The sequence below is a fragment of the Diorhabda carinulata genome, chromosome 8 (assembly GCF_026250575.1).
Source record: "Diorhabda carinulata isolate Delta chromosome 8, icDioCari1.1, whole genome shotgun sequence".
NCBI lineage: Eukaryota > Metazoa > Arthropoda > Insecta > Coleoptera > Chrysomelidae > Diorhabda > Diorhabda carinulata.
In genome coordinates, this window is record NC_079467.1 from 1,085,227 (window position 1) to 1,109,371 (window position 24,145).

Below are 24,145 nucleotides of genomic sequence, written 5' to 3' on the forward strand. Positions count from 1 at the left end.
ACTATGCAATCCTAGGACTCGGAAACTAGCCAAAATCGTATAAAGCTGCACAAATCGAATTAATTGATAAACGAGGCAAAAACCCAACCAATGTGTTATCGTATCGTCCAATAAGCCAGCTACCAACAACGCTCAAATCTCTTGAAAAAATACTACTATGAAGACAGTAATTTTGAATTCAGACAATCCAAAAAAACCCACCAACTCACGCAGAAAATAAACAAAGCCCTGGAAAACAAAAAATAGTGCTCTGCTGTTTTCCTCGATATCGGACAGGCTTTTGACATGGTGTATCACGAAGGACTATCATACAAAATTGGAATAAAATTAATGCGCAATGCGGGAAAAGATGATTTCAATTGGCAAGTGATTGTGCATTTTTTTGCATTGTAAAATATCGAGCCCTTAACTAATTCTGAACATGGAGTAGAGAGGTAAACCACTACCTACTTTTGAAATCTTACTTAACCAACAGAACCTTCCAAACCAAAGTTAATGAGGAAGCCCGTTATTTTACATAACATACCTATAAAACTATAACATACCTATAAAATTTTGCTGACGATACAGTCATCCCCTCTACCAATCAAGAATTGGAAACAGCAGCAAAAAATTTTCAGGTTCATCTAAACTAATTACAAGAGTGGACACAAATAACAACATTATATACAAATAATTATGTATTCTGAATTGTCGCCCTTAATTTTACACGCCACGTGCCTGACGTCACGCTGGAATCAGAAAGTTTCCTTGGCCATTAAGATTATGCTAGTAAGTATTCACTGGGCTCTCTTCTATATGACAGGAAGATGACATATTAGAATCTGAATTTTTTAAGATGCATGCATAGGAAAAAGAAATTTTGTATTTGAATTTTTGTCACAAATATTAAATATCGCATTATATCATTTTGATATTTGTGTCACGAAACTTGATGAAATTGGCAGTGTGAAAAATATTATCGGTTATGCACCGAAAATAACATACACAAATGAAGATATTGAACTGGTAATGCCACAGGATTTTTTCATTTGGAGCTATTTGTAGTCCATAATTCATAAGGATTCATACCGTCAGGCAACCAAAAGCTGGACTCGTAAATGAAGGTTGAATTTCCAAATTTGAATTTTGTATTGAATACATATTTCACTTTGTTTACCAACGAATTTGATGTTAATCCATAATCTGTAAGTTCTACTAAACTTGGTATAAATAAATTCGGCAATACTACCCAAGAAAAGTTGTAAATACAGAGTGATGCATTCAAAATATCACCCTATAACATCATACCATAATATAACGATAAAAATAATCAGAAAACGGTTGAGAAAAATTGTAAAGCAAAAATTAATACACAATAAGTGAAAAAAAAAGTAATTTATAGCTCAATACTGTAAATAGACATTAGAAATATTTTATAAACGAAAAAACATCGTACTGACGTTTATAAAATAATAAAATTGGTCAAAAACAGAACACTCCTTGTATAAATAGGAAAATTATGAGTAGTCATTCTGATTTTCGTCTCAATGCAGATTTTATTCTCAATTGAATGTTTGTGGGAAACTTAATTGCTTTTACTATTACCAAAAATGTGAGTAAATCAATTTTTGAACTAATTTCAGTTTTCGAAAGCAAAAAATATTGACTTATATATAAAAGATACCTGAATAACGTACTAGGAAACAAACACTCTTAAAATTAAAAACCGACAATAATTAGCTTGGTAAGTTCATGCGATAAGGTTGGTAACAGTGCATGAACTTTTCTTGAGAACGAGATCTGACGGTAGATACATGTGATTAACGTTGAATTAACATCTCTTATTCTATGTGAACTGCTGTTATCCACCAAACTAATTATAACTTCTATAACTCTATGAGAGAATCTCTCATGGACAATAAAAGAGAAATATAATAGCCCTTGTTTTTAATTACAAAATGTTTTGAGAAATCAAGTATTATTGAAGTAGCCATAAGAATATAATTGTTGTTGGTGAATATAAATTATGTATAAGAAAGTAAATTCTGGCTGATTTATGTTATTCAGAAGTTCGTTCTCGCAAATAAATTTGGCAGATGTGACATTTTATATACATCAGGTTTCAAAAAATTGTCAAAAAATAGACGTTGAAATAACTAAATAAAGATATAAATAAAATAAAATTTCAATATACACAAGAAAACCACAAAGAATAACAATATAACGATTTGATACCCATTAGTAAATGATGGTGCATTTTTTTACATTGTATAATATTGAGCCTTCAAATAATTCTGGACGTGGAGGTAAAGGTCGTGCTAGGATTTATAGAATGTCCAAATTAATAAGCGTTTTGTTTATCAGATTTGTGATGACTCCAAAATATATGTATTTACTTCATCAAGATCATTCGTTTCGGAAGATTGACAATCATTGATATCATCATATCGTATCATCGGATTTGTAACTTAATTACGACTTTTTTAGCACCGGGCACCGAACTAATAATCGCTTAAATGTTGGAAAAATTACCACAAAAAGGGGTAATCATACTAGCATACATTTACTACGCAATTCTAAGACTCAGAATCTGGCCAAAATCGTATAAAGCTGGACAAATCAAATTAATTGGTGAATGAGAAAAAAACCCAACCAACGTGTCATCTTATCCTCATAAGTCTGCTACCAACAATGTCCAAACTTCTTGCAAATTCCACAGGAAAAAATCCCCTGTCATCAATTTGGATTCAGACAGTCCAAAAAATCCACCAACTCACGGAAAACAAAGTATAGTACTCTACATTTTTCCTCGATATTGGACAGGCCTTTAACAGGGTGTATCACCAAGGACTGCTATACAAAATTAAAATAAAATTATTGCGGAAAGCGGGAAAATATGATATAGATTTGATATCAATTGGCAAGTGATTGTGCATTTTTTTGCATTGTAAAATATTGAGCCTTCAACTAATTCTGAACGTAGAGTAATCAAGTAAGCGTGGTTACGAATTAGGCAAAGGGGTTCAAAGATTATAAGGAAGGAAGAGCCACAATTTTTAATCTTTTGAAGAAGTCCTTGCAGTGAGCCCTGCTGTTTAGTTCTAGTAAATATCTAACAGCTCTCTTTTGCAGTTTGAAGATTCGCTCAAATTGAGTTGCACCATACGTGCCCCAGAAGGGAAGGGCATATCTGAAATGCGACTGAATAAGGGCATAATAAACTGTTGAGGAGGTAAAAAATTTCAGTTCTTTGGAAACTGATCACAGCGACAAATATTAGAGAGCTGGGTGAAACTATTTCTTTCGCTGAATACTTGAAGCTTAATTTACAAACCCTTTACCCCTATTAGATTCAAGTTCGAGTTAGCAAACATGATATTTTCGAAATAGTATAAGGATATTGATCGAATAGATTTAATAATGAAAATTTGCAGCAAATTCAAACTACAAATTCAACAAGAGCATTTGCCAAACGATATGCGCATAAAAAAAGTTGCAAAACAAGGGCGAAGGTTTTAATTTCCGTCGTGACAATGTTTCGTACGACAGGGCGCGAGTTTACGGTCTAGTCTGTCCATATCTCCAGTTCTCACCATTTTGATATCAACCCTGGTATTAAAAATGTCACATTAATTCACAAAATTCAACATTGAGATAATTAGAACTAAGGAAATATTCGAAAACGATTAGAATAAATGTTTTATTTCGAAAAATAATTGGATGTGACTTAACAAATGTTCGAAATACTCTGAAAATTGTAGTTCATACTTTTGAGCGTGTGTAGTCAACGACCCCTTGGGCACTTAGACGAATTATGAAAACATAATATTTTTTGATTTATTTGAAGAAATTGACAATGGAAACAATGTTAGGTGCAAGTATTTTTTTTGGTTTATTTCTATATTTTCTTGGGAGATACTGTGGAAACTCTCACCTAAAATGCCCATTGCCACATTGCCCACGCATAAATGAATCATTTAATGTAATATTGAAGTTATATTTTCGATGTTTGAAAATATGTTTTCAAAAATTTATGGAACACAAAGCTACAATATTTTTATAAAGTTAAATGAACAGAATGAATTTCACAAGCGAATCAAATACAATTCATTTCATTAGAATATTTATTTCGAGTACTTTTCCGTCACATTCAATTTGTCTTCTTTTTATTCTGCAAATAATTTACAGAGATCTAGTTCTAATTGTTCATTTCTTTCTTTACAATGATTTAATACCGATTCATTCGTTTCTATAAATTTTTGAGTTTGTGGTAATGAATCATTATTAATAAAATTTATTTCAATTATTTTTTTTATTGAATTCCGATTCGTTAGATTCTATGAATTTTTCAAAGTATGCTAATGTATCATCAGGGCTAAAATTTATTTCTGCTATTTCTGATTCTTATTCCGAGGTCCATTCGAAAATTTACGGTTTGATTATTATTGTTTTCTTCTTTTCGAATAAATTTTGAAAATCAATTATTTCTCCAGTTACATAAATTTTTTTTTCTCATAGCAATTCCGTAATTGGATATGTTATAATCCAGTTGATCTACACCTCCCAAATATATACTTTTTTCACATGTAGTTGAGTCAAATTTCATCTTTACTTCAAAAATGTGAATAAGAATATTTTTTGTTAAGAATATCAGCAACTTTTAGCACAAAACATACTTCAAGACTTCTACTTTCTACGGTCTTCTTTCTTTTATTCTTTTTCTTGATGAATTCATCAATCCACAATGAACACACTGTTTACATTAAAACTTCACCAACAGACAAACAGTTCTTAAGTTCTTCAGTCTCTGAAGACGGTAATTTAGTTGTCGAAACAACCGTAAGTGTTGGTTTAGTGATAGTATAAACAGTGTGTCAGTATCCATGTACAAAATTTTCAGCTTCAGTGTCGTAATTCTCATAGAAAAAATATATGAGAAAAGTGGAAAAACATTTAAGGCACATCACACTTTTGTGATATTTCAGTTTTATTATTAGCACTAAAAATTGTGGCGATATCTTGCTCAAAGCGCTCGCCATGCTCCAAAATAAGGAATGTATATCCTAGAACGTATAACCGCTATAGTCACCCAAAAAGCTTTCAGTAACTTTGATAAACGCCAACCAAGCTTTTCTTTCTTTATCACTTAAGGTAGTAATGAATGTCGGATACATTTTTTAACATCATCTTCCTTCATTGTAGTGTCACTTAAAGAAGGAAATTTTTGTTTCAAAAATTTAAAACCAGATACATCTTTGTCCATGCATTTAAACAAAATTTTTGATGAGTCCTAACTTGTTGTGGAAACGTGGCAATATTATCTTTTCGAGGTTCGTTTTTCACACTTTTTTACCCAGGAACGTGAACTTTAGGGCCGTATTGCTCTTACATATAATGTTCATTTCTCTCTCGGCTGTTCCACTGGTATAAAAAACATTTTTTCGTGATTGAACATTTGGAACACGCCAGACGTAGTTTCTTGAAGTAAAAGTAGATTGTGTTGAGAAATAATTCATACCAATGATTTATAATTAATTAATTTATTTATAAGACGAACCGCCCTAATATTTTCTCCATATTTTATTTGCAGATTACCAATGAGCTCTTGAAGATCAAATTCAAGTATGATCAAGCCGAGTATTGGTAAGTCGTCATTGTTTTATGTAATATAACATTGATAAAAAACTTTTTACCACAGAAGCTACAGATTTGGTCCTTTCTACGTGTCTCCAGTCTACTCCTGATATTTTTGCAACAAATCTTAACACTCTATTCATCGTTTCCTCTGCAGAACTTGATTTAGAATATTTATAATGAGTTGTTTCTACGTTTGCATGTGGGTTCCTATGAAATACTTCCTCACTATATTATTGTTATTTCTAGCTAACGGTATAAATAAACATTGCGTATGATTGTGTAAAGTCCACTCAAGACATTAGTGATGGTTTGACAAAGTTGACAGAAAAATATGAAACTTAGTATCAATTTCATTTTGCCAACATCTTCCTTTTTTTTTTTATTGATACTAATATAATTTATTTTCCGCATGAACGAGATCTTACCCGGCCTTCACAATATTTTCGACATGCTAATTCAAAATTTATACTATAATTGGAAATCCTGCTTGATATGAGGTGAAAGTGATCTAACTAATATCTAGACTGAATGCCAAAGCATTTTGATTGATGAACTGCTCGTTAAAGTTGATGAAAGGTTACCCTGTAACCCTGATTTTGTCATTCGAGATATTTGAAGGCTACCAGATATTTTGCATGAGATAGGTACTAAAATTGATTACATTACATTCGGTAACTGTGAATCAAATCGGAAATTATGACGTTCCTTCATTTATAAATAATAAATTTCCTTCTTGTTTGTTTTTTCTCACTTGGATGTGTTAGAAATTATCGAAACTTGTTCCTACTTTGTTCCAAGGTTTATCCTTCTCCCAAACTTTTCGATTTAATGTACTGAATTTTATACTAACTTGTACTTTTTTGTACTGCAGTGGGTTTCAGAATTATGGTTGGCTTTTTTCATTGAATTTTATATTGTGACAAATAATACACAATTTTTCACACGACCGGCCAAAAGTTTCTGCCCACCCCAAAATATTTTTATTCAATTTTAAAATATTACATTTGAAAAATTTTTTTTTTAATTATCAAGGTAGAAACGGCGTCTTCTAAACTAAAAATAATAGCGCCCTTAATTATTTTATACTAGCACATGTTTATGATTGTAATTCAGTACCAATTAGCCCTTTTTAATCTTTTCAACAGTTTTTTGTCCCTGTATTAGTCTTCCTAGGAACATTTTTTGACTTTTTTGACTTATCATTCAGTTTTGATAACATTCTTAACTTTATTTTTCTAATATTTCTGCTTTTGATCTTCCTGGATCGGGGTACTGGTTGATATTTCCAATTTTTGTTTCCGTTTACGAGTGGTCATTGGTTTGGCAGGATTTGGAATACCTCTTATCACCAATGGCCTGCAGTGGGAGAATCCCGGTTTCGGATCAGGTGAGTTGTCACGGCTAAGTCTCTGGCAGCACTGTGTCACCTTTTTGAGCAGCTGGTTCAAAAGCGGAGACAATTCGGGAACATCCAGGTTCTGGTTCAGGTGTACATCCTTCGTTACGAATCTAGACATTTGTAGATGATAAATCACCAATGAGAAATGGTAGCCCCTCGTGATATCCAAACGTACCAGTGATGGCGGGTCGAATGAAAAACTAATAATTTAGGAGTAGTGGAGAATATTCAGGGTGGTTTCGAGAAACCACAACTGCTCAAGATAAATGTATTGTATTGATCAGTAGAGGTGATCAACGACTCATGAGCCCAGACATGCAGCTCAGATCATTGGAAGGGAGATTAAGAGGAGCTGGCCATTTTGGTAAGATGGTAGTGGGTTGAGAAACATAAAAATATGATGCATTAAAATTTAGAGAGTTTTATGGAGTGTTGAATAAAAGTTTGAGATTTTTGGGTCTAAGAGAAGAGTGTTTGTGCGCAGGTCAAAAGAAAAACTAATGTCTGATTCCGACTATAAAATACGATAGAGGTACGGTGATGGTTTGAGGATGACTTGTACAAATGGATACCGGAGACCCGGTATAAATTGGAGAGATTTTGAATGGAGGAAGCTTCAAAAAATTGTACGTTCTGGTTAACGTGTTATTGGCAGAAAATTTGTGTTTCAGTTGATAGCGAGCATTTCTCAAAGCTGTGCAAAGACTATTTGAAAGTAAGAATGTACTGAAAGAATGCTCCACCTCAACCCAATTGTTGTGGAGGGACAAATTGGAAGTAAAATTCGGAAAGCAATGTCCCAATTCCACCTCACAATTTTGGAATATTCTGAAAAATGAATGGGTCCGAAAAGACGACGATGATTTGTGAAAATTATGAGGATGATATTTTCAAATTATTCTCTTCCAACCTACAACAATAAAACAAAATATCTATGGAATTAAATTATATGATGCAGTGATAACATTCTACTTTCTCACAATCAAGTGAAGCTTATCATATGATTGAGTAGACATTAGAGTTAGAGATACGTTAATGCATCTAAATGTTCTTGATTTTAGGTCTTTTCTGTTTCAAAATAATATGTTATTATTATTTAATTAGTTATTAGTTAGAGATTTGTATATATTCAGTTTTTGATACAAATTTTTGTTGTTGTTGTTTTTGTTGGCTTCACCAACTGGTTTTAGATTTAAAAATGTGTAAATAGTTTATGTGACATGTTACTCCAAAAAATACTTATCGAGAACTAAAGGAATTTTCGATGGCCGAAAATATGTTTTTAAAAACTTCATTAAACTCAAAATTACAATAATTTTATAGAGTTGAATGAACAAAATTAATTTCACAAGCGAGTTACCTATAATTTGTTCATCGAAAAGTTATTTACAACATTCGTATTTATAATAAAATAAATGCTGACAAAGTGTTTATGATATTTGATCCTATTGCGTTTTATTTGAAGATTCTTCTGGAATTTTCTCCATGTAACTGGATTAACTAACTTTTTTTTAAACTAGTTATCGCTTCTAGAAAAATTTATCAAATTTGCCAATAGAATATTTGTGGTAATTGCTGATTGTTTGAAAAACTAAATTTTGTGGATCTTTCAACTTCCGCCAATACAACAAAAAATTGCGACATTCGAAAGTGGTAATTTATAATCATCATTTTTCAAACTAGGTCGACATTGATTTTGTAAAATAATTAAAAGTATTCCACTTTGTTTCCAAAGTATTTCCGTAGGCACTGATAAATGATAAAATTATACATTTTTCTTGGCGATAAAATACCGTTAAATCCCTTAGATTTTTCTATGGGTTACAGTGATCGATATTCAACTATGGAAATTTTCAATTGATAGCTTTATAACTCACAAAAACTAGACTTATGCTATAGAAGACTGCAAGAGTTTGATTATATCATTGGTTGCACTATTCAAAAATTTACATTTATCATTTTGGAACAAAGAAAACGAGATATTAACTGTCTACATTCTACAACGCCTAATTGAGGTTTAAATCGTAGTAAATTTTAATTAATTTGATGTGAGTTTTTCGAATATCTTTTCAACTTTTCTTTTTTCCTACAGTGCCCACAAAATTTGAATTATCTTTTATAATTTCCTTCAATTTTAAGCAAATTTTGTATACTCATTTCAGGTTAAATTCGTTATTTCTATTTATTTTGCGAAAAATAACGAATACAATATAACACTACGGTATTTTATGTATTCTCAAAAAATTTTTTTCTCATATGTTAGAGCATAAGTTTCTTTTTATCCAAATCTGTTTCGCTCCCATTATAATATTTTTTCGGAGGTTCTACAAACTAGAGTTTGACTTCCACCAAGGACCCAACCGGTACCTCACCGTCAACATAAGTACCTCAACCATCCCAGCTTTCCATAGATGTCCCATTTCTCATCTTTCTCATCATACTAACATGAATCTGATAATGTTATTACTTTTCAATAAATTGTATTATTATTTTGTATTTAAACATTTTTTGAGCCCCAGCCGGAGAAGGTTACAAGATGTACCAATCTTAGTAAATTTGATATATAGATCTGTATAGAACGTTTTATTTCATTTTGTGTTGATACTCGTCAAAAAACTATCATTGCTGTGCAATACTTTTGCATAATATTTATAATGAAATTCAATTGACAAATGAAGGAATACTTATAGTCCCTCAAATTCAGAACTAGCTGATTTAAAAAGTATTTATAATGTTCTGGTGATGGTGATGTCTATGTCTATTGACTTACAGGAGCCCACAAAAAATATTTTCCACATACGCATGTCCTTTAACATAGGTCGTGAGTTTTTTCTTCACAATATTTTTATTCATCATAGATTTTCGTAGATAAAAGAAAGGGAATTTCTACATGTGACAAATCTGTTTTTTTTTTTTGAATCCTTTGAATAATAATAATAACGTACGATTTTCCTCCAAGAGGAATTGGAGCGATGAAGAACTTCATTTTTAAAACGCGCTTCCTTGTTATTACATGAAATTTTATTCAATCATAAATTGTTTATTTTTCGATAAACTTTGATAAATGCATTTAGGTATCTGCACAACTTTCTCGTATTTCATACCATAAAGAACCATCTTAGAATGGCCAATACATAAAGCGTGACAATATAACGGATTTTCCTTCGTTTCATAGCGTTGTTCGTCGTATTTCCATTCGAGTGGAAACTCTTATATCCTAGTAGTTTGATTTATAGAAGAAGCTCCGTATATAATTTTGAAACTTTTCAATTTAAAGAACATGGTTTTTATTTCCTACAGATTGATTTATTGAAGGAAAATCACGTGTATAGAGTCACTGAGAAAAACGTTAAACGTATGGTTCCATTGGAAATGAGTGAATTGTACTTTTTGTCCGTTTCTTCAATATAGCTTTCTGATAATATTGAAAACTATAACAATATAATTAATATTATAACCACTGAGAGTCTATGATATTAATGCAATATATAAATCCAAAATATCAAATTTCTATAATCTACCAATTTCAATATATTAGGAAACTAACGGCGGAAAGGTCACCATTTGTAATCCGAAGTTACTCACGAAGAGATTTTGCAAAATTGGTAAGAGCACCAGTTGAAACCAGATATCTCTATTCCTGAGCCTGAGCCTGAGCCGCCTGAGCTGCCTGAGCCTGAGTAATGTACTAACAGTACAATTTTCAGCAAAAGGAGCAGTTTCGTGGAACTTGATGGCTTTTTGTTTCATTTCTAGCGAGCTTTAACTCACTTTGGATATTGTAACTATCTCTTCTGCATCCTCTACCACTTTTTGTAAGCCTATCTTCTCTAAAATTTCCGTTTACTCTATTCTGTTAAGGTACATTGAGACATAATATTTATTGTCGCAAATTCAGATGCGACAGATCACTATTACTTTTGATTTTGGGTTTGAAAATAGGAACATTTATTTTCATTCTTCGCTGAAAATTGGTATAATTGGTCATATAGTTCGTGCTGGCAGCTATTATTTATTTGTCTATGGTACGCATTTCCTACCAGATAGTTCTCATGGCAGTGGTGATTCCCAGTACTATTATGTTTCGAATTTTCGTGAGATTATTTCCATTCATGTTTCTCTCATTTTCTACTGAATTCTAAATACTAAAACTAAAATTATGATAGGCATTATGATTGTTGTATACAACCAATATATAACCTTTGATAGCAGTCCGCATTCTTTTATCAAAAATCATATCAAAAACAAAATTCTTGTCGTTTCAATCCTGATGCCATAGTTTATATATAATTTGTTAACAAAACTGTAGTTTTTCAAAAAAAAAATCCACCTTTGGTAAATCTGTAACCTGTCTCTTGGAAATTAAGTGGATCAATTTTGGAAACCAACACTGGATAAATCCAAATCCGGGCATCTAAGTTCTTCTACAACGGTAAGAAACATATACAGTGTTATTTGGTTTGTTCGTGACGAGACTAAATTGTCTATTCGTGATTTCTATTCGTCTATTTAATATTTCACATAAATATTTGGGGCTATACCCTCACAAAATTCAGTTGGAGCAAGAATTGAAGGGAAATGTTCTTTGAGACACTTTTAACTATTTTAAAAAGTATTTTTATTTACAATAAACGACTTATAATTTCTACAGAAAATAACTTAAAAGACAAATCAATATTTTAACAATGAACACTAACAAAACAATAAATTATTACAATATTATTTATTGCACTTTGGAATCCGCTGATCGTGAGGCAGCGTCGAGGACCTTTCACATTTCTAAGCCTCATGAGGCTCGTCAGAAACTCGACTTCATAAGCCAGATGATTGAGCGCTTTCCAACGTTCACCAACATCTTGTTTTTGGATTGAGCTCATTCAGATGGACAAGCAACTGGAGTATAACTAATCAAAAACAAGAACATCAGAAACCTTAAGTACTTTATATGTTAAGATGTCAGCGAGAGTCTGCAGACGTTAGACAACTTCTTCATGCCTTCATGCCAATAAGGTTCCAGCAGGACGTGAAATTTTTCCTAGTAAAATGATCTCGAGGAGAAGTGACAAAAGTTTGACTTCAAGCAATCCTGATTCAACACTTATGGATTTTCTACTGTGGGGTTTTGTGAAGTCATTTTAGTGGTTTTATCAAATGAATACCGTTAGCGCAATGATTGACATTTGGACGATGTTATTTTCAAGAAATTTATTCCCAAACAACGTATCCTCCTTTTTCTTAAAATTTTTTTTACCTACTATATTTCATATTTTCAATATGACAATATATCGATGGTAAGGTACTAAATTTTTTCACGTGCTCATTGTTTCTGAATCGTATTCATATTCAACGATGATAGTCGAAATATCTGAATTCATACATTTAGTTCTGTTTGTAATTTGGATATCCACATAAAATCATTTATACAATTTCAATTTTCTGCATGTCAGGTGAATGAACCATATTGGATGATTCCTTCCAAAGATATTTTCAAGATTTGTTATTGTCCTTTTTTGATAAAATTTCATATTTTTTGCGTTTGCGTCGAACATGTACTCACGGAAACAGGATATGTTAACTTTCTACTGAATATTTCGAATTATTCGCATCAAATTATAACAGATATTAAGAACTAAATCCTATTCGCAGTTATTCATTCCATGGAATATTTCATGTCATTTCTACTTCATGAAATGACAATATTCTTTTTATGGTGAGGCATACAATCCCTATATTAATTTTCAAGAAATGTACCAAGCGAACATACAAGGAATTCTGAGTTAAAATTGAAATATTTCAAAAATGGATACATAATGTTGGAAAATCGTATATGTATGGAAGTTAAGAGGAAAAAATTTAATGAGAATAAGTACAATATTGAATATTCACGAAATACAGCTGCATAAGAAGATTTTTTGCTCTATAAAATCAGTAATGAGAAATTTATCAATCAAAGAATGATTAAAGGGATGTATTTGTATCGATTTCTACAACCCAAACCTGAAAAATATTCTGTAAAACCACGCGATTGAATGATAGTGGACATCGCGTATTCTACATGTATCTTACATACGAAATCAAATACATATATGCTAAAAAAATTATAGATTGCTATGGAATAGAATAGAAAATTCCTCTAGCAAATAAAACAATTGATTTTTTTCGATACGAAGAAACGCTAGTCCTCAAAATAGAAACTAGATGAGAATATAGATACAAATAACTCTGGATCAAGTCTATCCTTATTGAAATAAAACGTCTTGAACAAGCTGGAAAAGATTGGATAACTCATATTGGACGGATTCCCGAAAAGACGAAGACCGATCAACTCATTTATAATTGAAGAAGCACAGTACACGTGCGAGTTGTAAAATGTTGAACAGCAAAAATAAATGAAAACTCAATACTCAAAATATACAAAACAACAATAAAGTACAGAATTATCCCGCAGAGACAATGAGTATGACAAAGAAAATGATAATGAGAAATCAAGAGTTAGATAACTGGGATACGACTAATAGAGGAATAAAAAATAAGAATGAATAACGTGGTCGAAATGTTTGGATGAGTTGGAGATGGATTTGAGAAGAATGGGAAGATATAAACTAGAAACGAATGGCTATAGACAAGGTATGTAAAGATTGGAACTGAAAAGGGCTCCGGAAATCTTGAAAAAAGTTCTAAATAAGGGAAATCAGATATTATTCTAACATGGACAAAAGAGATGTGCAGCACTCTGTATTTTTTGTTTTAACTGGAAAAATAATACTGAATCCAAAGTTAAAAATATCTTCTGAAACAAGAAAACTAGTTTCTAAATGCCTTTCAAACTTGGAGACTATTGATGGTGAACTTATTTATTTGAAGCAATATAAAACTTTTTCATCGATTCTCGAAACTGTGATTTGGATCGATAAGAACAGAATGTTGCACATTAAGAACCTCTCCAGGAAATACCAAAAAGGATAGAGTAAGAATAAATGTTCCAAGATCAATTACCACCATTATATATATATTTTCAGTTGCCAACTATTTGCTAGTTATTTTTTTTAGAAATGAAAGAAAACAGTTATGGATGATTGCTACTTAGATAAATTATCCCTAAGCGGTATTGGAATAATTTCAAGAAACAAAGAACTTTCAACTTAAATACTCCAGCCAACTCCAAACTTGTTGTTCAACTGTATCATTAACCCATTCAAAACGGCAGATTATCACTGAGTTCGGGGCTATTTGAGATAAACCTTTGGCTCTGACGGAAAGGTTTTTTGATAAAAATTATTTGATCTAACATCAATTTGAATTAAAAAATGATTAAAAAAATCCCAAGGTCCTATTTTCGATAATTAAGCGGGTGCGTCTCGGCACGCTCTCCGTCAGTGGAGAAACTTACCTTGTAACTAATTCGTTGTTGGTTCCAAAACCGAGAAATCAAACTAACAATAAAAAAAATCGAAAAGGACATTTTAAAAAAATGTAATTGTGTATATTAATTACGTTAACGATTACTTAAAATCATATACATATTTGACCTTTTTTTTTATTGTCAATCAAATAAAATTGTTGTAGGAAATATAATAAATAAGCAACCTTTTACATTTTTTTCATAAACCGTTTATTATATGTACAATTTTTCAAAAACTTACTTATTTACTGAAATTAATATAAAAAAATTTATATAGATTAAATTACAATTATATTCACAAAAAATACACTTAGGTTCTACAATTACAACATATTTTTATGGGGGGTTTTTCTCTGGGGGATGTTCATCATTATATCGTATTCTAATTCATAAAATTAGATAAAAAAAATGAACAAAAATACACTGTGAGAAATATAGAAACGATAGTTAGAATGGTATAAAGTAAAATCATGAAAAATAAAAACAGAAATATATCCCAAAACTTGAAAAATAAATAAAAAAATCAAAACAAAGAATTAGAAAATGATGATTATTCCAAAAATGGTCTCAAAAATGAATGCTTGGCCCAATTTACAAGAATCTTTATATAAAACTTGCGAAGTTATTTATCAAAAATAGTTTTATAAAATAAACTGTAGAAACGAAATGTAGAAATTAAATATTTTTAATGAGAAAAATGTATGTTAATGATTTAGTTATTTAGCTGTGATATTTGTTTTTCAATACGATCTCACTTATATATAGGTGGAATTTAAAGATTAATAGCTATAACAAAAGTAAAATCTACGAAAAAAATGATTCACTTACCTGAAATTCAATTTAAAAAAGGCACACTTTCAATTGTCCGATTTTAAAACTGTAAACGGCTTTTTGTACACTGTTTCTTCGAGAATCATGAGAGTGCAAAGCTGAGTCCTTTGGTTGTAACGGATAGTTTGGTGTCGAGTTGTAAAGTAATGGAAACGAGCGCGCCGGCACGCATACCGTCAGTGGCTAAGGAATAGAAGAGCGCGCCGGCACGCTCTCCGAATTGAATTGGTTAATCGAAATACAGACATACACACTAGAGAAAGTTCGTCCCTATAATTACCCACGGATGGATACGAAACAGACAGTATTCCGACAAGACCCCTTGTGATTTACTTCTCTATGTTCGCGAGTAATCTTCTTCCTCTCTTCCTATTTCTGTGGGATATTCTGGAAGGTTTTCTCTTCTCTTGAAACATTGTAGATATACCCTTATCTGTTGTTTTATCGTCAAATATGTGTGTGTTTTCACTGCCTCGTATGATCTTCTTTAGTAAATAAAGCTCTAATCATAGTAGTTCTTCGCTTTTAAAATTTAAAAAATTAAATCAGATTTATAACTTGGTGTTTGCTTTTTGAGTTTGTTTTCTATGGTGTACTCTAGTTGACTTGTCAACAAAAATGATAATTTTTAAATAATAATTTCATAAATCTAAGAGATTATTTGCAACGAATATTAACAAATGATTTTATTTGAAAATATTGTTAGAACTTTTTGCTACGATCAGGCAATGGAATATGAGATTAGTGATAAAACCAAAATTTTCGTAATTGACAGATGAAATGGAAAACAATTAGCAAATCTCTCTGAATATTCATAAGAAATAATTTTTAGTGTCACTGGGTAGCAACACGGAAAGAAATAACTCAATTATTAACCCATTTTTGCCCAGAGCTATTTCAATAAAAAAAAGCATTTTCCCAGCAATACCTTAATATTATGATATATAAAATTCGAAACTTATATATAAAAATCTATATAGAGGTCGTTAACGACCCCTTGGATACTACAATACCATAAAATGACAGTAAACTTTGGGGAGAATATATTTGAAACATTAAATATTGATAATAGTTCAAAAATGGTAATAATCATGCTCCTTCTGGTATGATTTGATTCATTCAATATTTTGAGTGCTTCTAATTCTAATAAAATAAACATTAATTCAATTCAAGCATCCTTAATACCATACTTCATGGTATTTTACCAATGAGATGATTTTAAACAATTATCTTCTCCTATTTTCTTTACTTTTATTTCATATTAATTATAGTCAAAAATTCTCAAAATTGTACTAAAAATTTCAAGTTCTCTTCATTTAACAATCTTCAAATTAGTAGGTCGACTTTTTTTGAGCTCTGTGATAGTTTGTTGAATCGTTCAGTCATAAATAAAACAGCAGCAAGCAACTTTGTACATAAGATGCTTGCTTTTTGAGATATAGTACCCCCCTTTTCTTATAGTTGAGGTCTTATGAACAAGCTTATAATGATTAGACCAAATACGATAATTTTTTCAACCTTTTGAAAGGGAGCTCCCCTTCAATAGCTTCAGTATGGATGCAGAAACAACAAAGGCTTTCCCCAATCGTAGCAAAACCTCTCATGTGAACTGTTTCTAAGCTATAATCATTCATGAGATTAAAAAGAAAATAAAAAGCCAATGTTATTAATGATTTTCATTGCTTATGCTTTCAATAAAAAGCCTTTGGTAATATGATAACTGATATTTTTATTACAAGTTTTAATTAACAATCCAACATTTATAATGTTTTGGTGAGGCTTACATCCAGTGATGCAACCTCTTACATCTCATATTTGGTCTATTGGCCAACTTTTTATTCAGTCTCTTTGTGTTTTTTGTCGTTAACAACTCCACTAGTAGTGGATTTCTATAGTTTTGTGATGTTTGATGATCCTTTTTTGGATAACTTCTTGTACAGTGCGAACTTCCAGGTCCACGTGAATGGTGTAATTTGTTACATACCATGAAGCACATAATAGTCGATGGAGTATTTTAAATTGGGATCTCTCCATTCCTTATGTCCATATAGGCTTTGATGACAAATTTGTAGGTAAGGACTTTGAGCCTGGACATTATTTGCTGCTGTTTGTGGTTCTTGATCAGTATAGTCGTCAGCACAAGTTCCTGTTGTTGTATACTGTGTCTCCGATATAACCGATGTATAAAGTATGTAAACTAGTGGGCTTAGTACACTACCCTGTGGCACCCCTGTTGCTATATATAACTGAATTGAAACAAGTATCTAAACATGTTTAGCAATTCCTCAAATTTAGACTTGTTGTACTTCGTTTACGTTTTTTTTTTCAACATCTCAAATTAATATTATATGAAGTTATCACGATGAAATGATATTTTGATCTGTTTCACGAAATTCAACATGGAAACTTATTCTTCTATACTTTCCTTTCACGTTGTTTGTTATATGGTTAATAAAGATAACTTCAAACTCATTTAATAATGTTTGTCATCAAATCATGTCGTGACAAGCATTACGCTGTACAGTTAACAAACATAGATGTTTACTATCATTTATCCCCTGTATACCATCAATTTCCATTAGGAGTAGCTCACTTGTTATCTCAATCAAACAATACCGTGCCCCGACGGCACCTCTTCCACTGTATAGCAATTAGGACCGGTCGACTGATGGAAAGCTCAAGTTCGTTCAAAACCCAAATTTCGACATTTATGTGAGTACAAAAGGTGATGCCCATCAAAGGGTCCGATGGCCAATTGGAAATATTTGATAGAGAATATCAATACCTATTATGCTTTGTGTCCATTAGATAAAGGATTCTGTCTAGAACAATAATATAGTTTGATGGATTCGTCGATTTGATGGAATAGAAAAGAAATGTTTCAACGATAAAGGAAAATGTAGTTTATATCATAGAGATAAGTTGTTTATAGTGTTGTACGAGGGTTGCTATACAAGTTTTAAGATACGGCTATACTGTAAATATGTCAAATGTCAAATTTAACATCATAAAGTTTGACATTTTCAATTGCGAATGTAATCAGAACGTGTTGTCATACAAATGATATTTGAGTTGCTTGCAGATACTTGAAACATTCATATTGGTTAAATTTTCGTGAGATAATTTTCTATGAGTTGCAACGTGGATCAAATCATCGGCAACTCGCTCTGATTCTGAATTCAGAAGCCATCGTGTTTTGCTGGTTTGCCAGATTAAATTTTGGTCACACTTGGCTGCCAGATGAATTGCGTGAAGCCCGTCCAAAATATTTATAACTTGGTGTTTGCTTTTTGAGTATGTTTTCTATGGTGTCCTCTAATTGATTATCAACAAAATGATAATTTACATAAAATAATTTCATAAATCTAAGAGATTATTTGCAACTGAAGAAGCGTTTGATAAGTTCAAATAACATGTTTTGGAGGATGGCAAAAATGCTTCGACAATTGCTTTGAACGCATGCAAAACTGGAATTCACTAAATTGAGGATCCTCTATATTTAATTTGTGTTGGTATATCTTGTCTTTATTCAACTACCAAATCCTCTTCCAGAATATCGAGCCTCCACTCTTGGATCAGGGCACTATGGCCTTAACAAACACCTGAAGACCCACCAGATAATGTAGCGTGCATATTTTGTTCCACGTGGCGTATGAAATAGAAGTCGAAGGTCTCTGAAAATTGAAGCTATCCCACATTCTATACTTTTTAGAAAGAGTGGGATTGATGGATCAACTGTAAATACTGGGTTATCCAGTATACCAGCAAGAAAAGGGGACACAATTGATCCATTCTTCAGTTGACTATCAAAAAGTATTATATACTGATGTTCTGGCGATTCTTGACTCAATAGTCTTGTTTAGATGTATCCTTAGCTCCTTCCCTAACCAAGGCATTGTATTAGATAACTTTTTCTTTCTTAAGATCACTGTTGTTACAGATGAAAGGGTAAAATCTGCACATTGTAATCTCAGTATTCTGCTCCTGCTTGATTGGAATGTGGTTGTCAGGTAACATTCATTTTTCGAAAAGTTTTGACAGGAATTATGAGGTTTACGGAGTGGTGAGATGCTAATTCTTTTTTATTTTCTAATATTTGGAAAAATGGAAGTTTTAACGTAAATACCATCCTCAATCAGCTGAATTTATCGAATAGACTTTATGCCGATAGACAGTCATCAATCAACTCTTTAAACTTAGAATCCTTGAGAAAGTAGTCCATTCATTCCATAGTTGTGAATAATAGTACCCCTACAGACAGTTTAGAATTAATTTTCTTTTCCATGTATAATTTTCCATCGATCTTCATTAGAGAATATAAAAATGTTTGTAAGATGAAAAATTATGCGAAATTATGTCAGAATTTACCTGTTCATAATCTGAGAAAAGAAAAAAATATTAAAAGGTTTCCAAAGAAAGAAAATGTAGTCGTAACATTAATACTTTTGAACATTTTTAATGACGTCTCTAAAAGGGAAAATAATATCTAAGAAAAGGGTTGCAATTAATTTAGAAAGTATAAAATTTCCACCAATTCAGCAACGTACAAAATTAAATCCTTTTATAAAACAGGGAAAAGCGGAATTTAACTTCGGGAAATTAATTTAAAAAAATTCAGAAAGAGAGAAATGAGCCATGGAATAAATGATTAGTCGGAAAGTTTGTTCAAGATTCAATGTACATTCTCAGATATATTGCGGTTATTGTTTTAAGGTTGTAGCAAATTTTACTTTGTTTTCCCTTTACACATTCACTAGTTTCACCCTTATTAGTTGGCATATTTTATAAAGCAAATGTGCTACTACCATGTCTTCGTCTGTTTTATTCAGAAAGCTGGCAAGTTTGAAAACAGTTACATTAAAATTGTGATGAATTTTTAAATCTAGAGCGGATCGATTATCATGAATAATATTGTAGATTAACTGTATGTTATTTATCTCGAAATTCCCATTGAAGTGTCAGTGCAATTTCCATAGTTCTCAACTAACATAGAAAAAAAGGTCTTAAATAAAACAATTGTGATTATTCTTCAATAAATCCTTTTTTTCACAACGTCTGACTAAGGCTTCCATGCCGCCATAAACATATGATGCATCTTTTCAATTTCTTCGTTCTTTTAACCCTTAACCCGACCTTCAGCTTTGAAAATAAAAAATAGTCGAATTGCTCTATATAAGGGCTATACAGGATGTCCCACGACGAGTTAAATCTATCTGTATATGGCAAAATACTTATAGTAAAATTATGAAAATTTGTCCGTTTGGGTTTTTGGATACGATCTGTAACTTTGTTATTTTGAATTGATACATTTTTGAAATAAACGTAAAATTTTAGTACACCTATGTCTAAGAAACTTATTTCGAAAAATGAATACTTTTCGAGTTATTAATTTTTTTGTAAAAAATTTGACCGTTGCAGACCCTTATAAATTATTTTTTTATGAAGACACCCTTGAAGAAATGAAAATGGTTTATATTCGGTTGCTCTTAGCAAGGTCAGGCATACTGGAATCTATGTTGAAAGAGTTTTCATTTTATACAGGGTGTGTATAAAAAGTATTCAAAGCTTAAATATCCAATTTCTTCATTTTTTTTATAGAACCACCTGGTTTTTTCTATTTTAATCAATTTAGAGATAAAAAATAAGGCAATAAACATTACCGTTATCCAGATATTGAATGTTTTCTTTAAATTTTTAGAGATGCAGGTGTGGTCTAAATTTTATTTAGGTCCGTTGATACAAGCACTAAGAAACAAAAAAAGTATTTTTCTTCATCTTGTGAAAGTCTGTGAAAAATCCAATAAAATTGTATTTACTAGTCCTATTCCAACTTTTAGTCGTTTCCGAGATATTTGAGGTTTTAAATTATTATTAAATTATTATAATAATGACACTTATTTAACGTCATTAGTCAATTGTTGATACTTTCCAAAATCCTTAAATAGACGCATTCTCAATTTAATAACGAATAAATAAAATTTAGACCACACCTGTATCTCTAAAAATTTAGAGAAAACTTTCAATATCTGGATAATGGTGAGGTTAGGTATAGGAAAGTACACACGAATTTACCTTATTTTTTACCCCTGAATGCATTATAATTGAAAAAACCGGGTGGTTCTACTTAACAAAATAAAGAAATTTGATATTTATGAAGTTAAACTTTGAACACTTTTTATACACACCCTGTATAAAATGAAACTATTTTCAACATAGATTCAAATACGTCTAACATTGCTAAAAGCAGCCGAATAGAAACCATTTTCATTTCTTCAAGGATATCTTCATAAAAAAATAATTTATAAGAGTCTACAACGGTAAAATTTTTTACAAATAAATTAATAACTCAAAAAGTATGCATTTTTCGAGAAAAGTGTCTCCACCAAAGTTTACTAAAATTTTAGGTAGATTTTAAAAATGTATTAATATACAGGGTGTTCCATTTAAAATAACAAAGTTACAGCCATCTTTGAAAAATTTTCGTGATTTCACTATAAGTATTTTGACATATATACAGATAGTTTTAACTCGTCGCGTCGTGGGACTCCCTGTATAGTGAGTTTTCAATCTCCTTTTGTATTAACCATGGAAAATGAATTAATGTGGACTAGAACATTGTCACAACGGAAGTGCACTTCTCGACTGACTTTGCAGGCAGAGTCTTTTTTCGATAATTTTTAGACGTAACCGCCTTAGTAAGTCAAAATACTATACCGCGTTAACGTTGTGGTGGAAAGAAAAACAAAAATTGTTGTTAATCCATTCCGGCATTTTCATATTCATTCACCTTTTAAACCTTATGTGGACTTCCAGAAAGTTAGTCAAATCGGTCCAGCCGTGCTTAAGTTTTAGCGCAATTAACAAACAGTTAATCATTTTCACATATACAGATTTGCATTTGCAGTTGTCACATTTGGGTTAAGATTGAGCATCAAATAAGTAGCTATGAGTCAGTCGCGAAAGGCCTTTCACGGAGTCTTTCATTTCATGATACTTATATGTGGACGTTGGTGGATTTTACGTTCAAGGGCTCCATTATTTTTGATATGATTATTATCAACATAAATAGTTTTTTGTTACGAATAAAACAGTTTTTTTTTGTTGGAAGATTCGTTTGAACAACGAATTGAAATGATAAAACGAATCGAGAATATGAAATGTTTATGCAAAATAATAAAACTGAGAAAAACTGAATAAATGATGTATTAATCGTCCTAAACGATTAGAAAACACGTTCTCAAATATTTACAGCGAAATGGATATTTCCAGTTTAAGTGGAAAAAAGTACGTGGATAATCCAAACAACGGAAATCACTACATTCAAAATGCCATTATATCAGTTAGCTCAAATTCTATTATTGAAACCATATTTTTAGGAAATTTAGGAAGAAAATCAATATTATGATTGTTCTTAATGTAAATATCCTCAAAATGGATTTCGATTGAATGTGGAGGGTAATTTAAACATAAAACATGGATTAGAAAACAGTTTCCACCAACTGTTTTGGTAATTTTAAGACAAAAATTGCTCATAAAAACAATATATTTATTAAAAACTGAAAATAATATCCCTGGAAACGATTCTCCAAATTGATATGTATTGCTAAGATCAAGAAAAAAAGTTTCAGCATCAGATAAACTGATTAAAAAATATTAAATTCATATCAACTGCGTATCCAAAAGAGCAGCTATAAGATGAAAACAACTCAAATTTCTATATATTAAAGATAAGACTGAGAATTATCTATGGAAAGCCGGGATGGTTGCAGCCCTCAACTGAATTCCCAGTTGTTGGAGTCGAAATTATTAAGATGGTGGCGTAGCGGTATAGTTTTGGGTTTGGTGGAAAACTGCGGAAAAAAAAATGAAATGAGGATAGAAACGGGAACACAGATGGAAATTACTGAAGAAGAAACGAGTAGGTAGAATAGATTTGAATAGAAAGAAACCTATATTCTCTAACATGTGAAGAGACGAATTTATATATTTTTTTAAAATATAAAAACACAGGAATCTGTCTATTCTTTTCGCTCTATGAATGATGAAAATAAGAATATCAAATTTGCTTAAAACAAAAGAAAATTAATGAAGATAACTAGAATTTTGTGATTACTTCATAAAAATCAACTTGAAAAAACTATTTGAAAAAATTACCAGCGAATATAAAGCATAAAATCACCATACATTTCATTGAATTTACTTTGATCTTAAAACTTTTAGAGTGTAGATAAATAGAGAAAGTTTGAGCAACGAAACTGGAGTTTTATTGAATGGTTCAAATGGAATGAGGGTTCAATAACAAATTAAATCAATAAATAAATCAAAAATGACGACTGTACCACAATAAGTACACAAAGAAGTATCCAAAATGTAACAAACAGAATGGCGTGTTAGAATATAACGTCACATGATATAAAAAAGAAAAGTTGTGAAATATACTTCCTAAAATTGTTAAAATATCTTTGATCATGCCTGGCAAACAATTCATTCATATTGAATACCTAAATCAGCATCAAGCTAATTTTAATGGTCTACATTAATTGAAATAACAAAAATGTTTCAAAATTGTCAATTCTATGAATTTCGAAAGTTGTTTAACATTATTATCATTGGAAATATACGGAAAACATCAAAATGCCTAGATTATATTGAAAGAACTAACTGTTCTTTGACTGATAATATTATTATTCTGGAATGAGCATGAATCTGTTGTAGAGAATGCTAGAAATGTGAGGAGTGTGAATTTAAAGTAATTTCTCAAATCCTCATCAACTTAGTTTACCTACATGCATTCTCATTTCATCAAGTGATAATAACCATTATAAGTATAAAAGCTGATTGGGTATTTTGGGTCCAAAACCACAACCACTCACTTTTTTTTTTAAGTAGAGTTG

At 31.2% G+C, this 24,145-nt stretch overlaps 1 protein-coding gene across 1 annotated transcript in view; it reads left to right on the top strand.

The window, feature by feature from the left end:
• Positions 1-5,572: 5,572 nt before the first annotated feature.
• LOC130897560 (nephrin) overlaps positions 5,573-24,145 on the top strand; it is a 363,213-nt gene continuing 344,640 nt past the window's right edge. Inside the window, exon 1 of the mRNA XM_057806483.1 lies at positions 5,573-5,625. Within this exon, the coding sequence (XP_057662466.1) occupies positions 5,607-5,625 (19 nt within the window). The 5' untranslated portion in view covers positions 5,573-5,606. The remainder of the gene's footprint in view (positions 5,626-24,145) is intronic.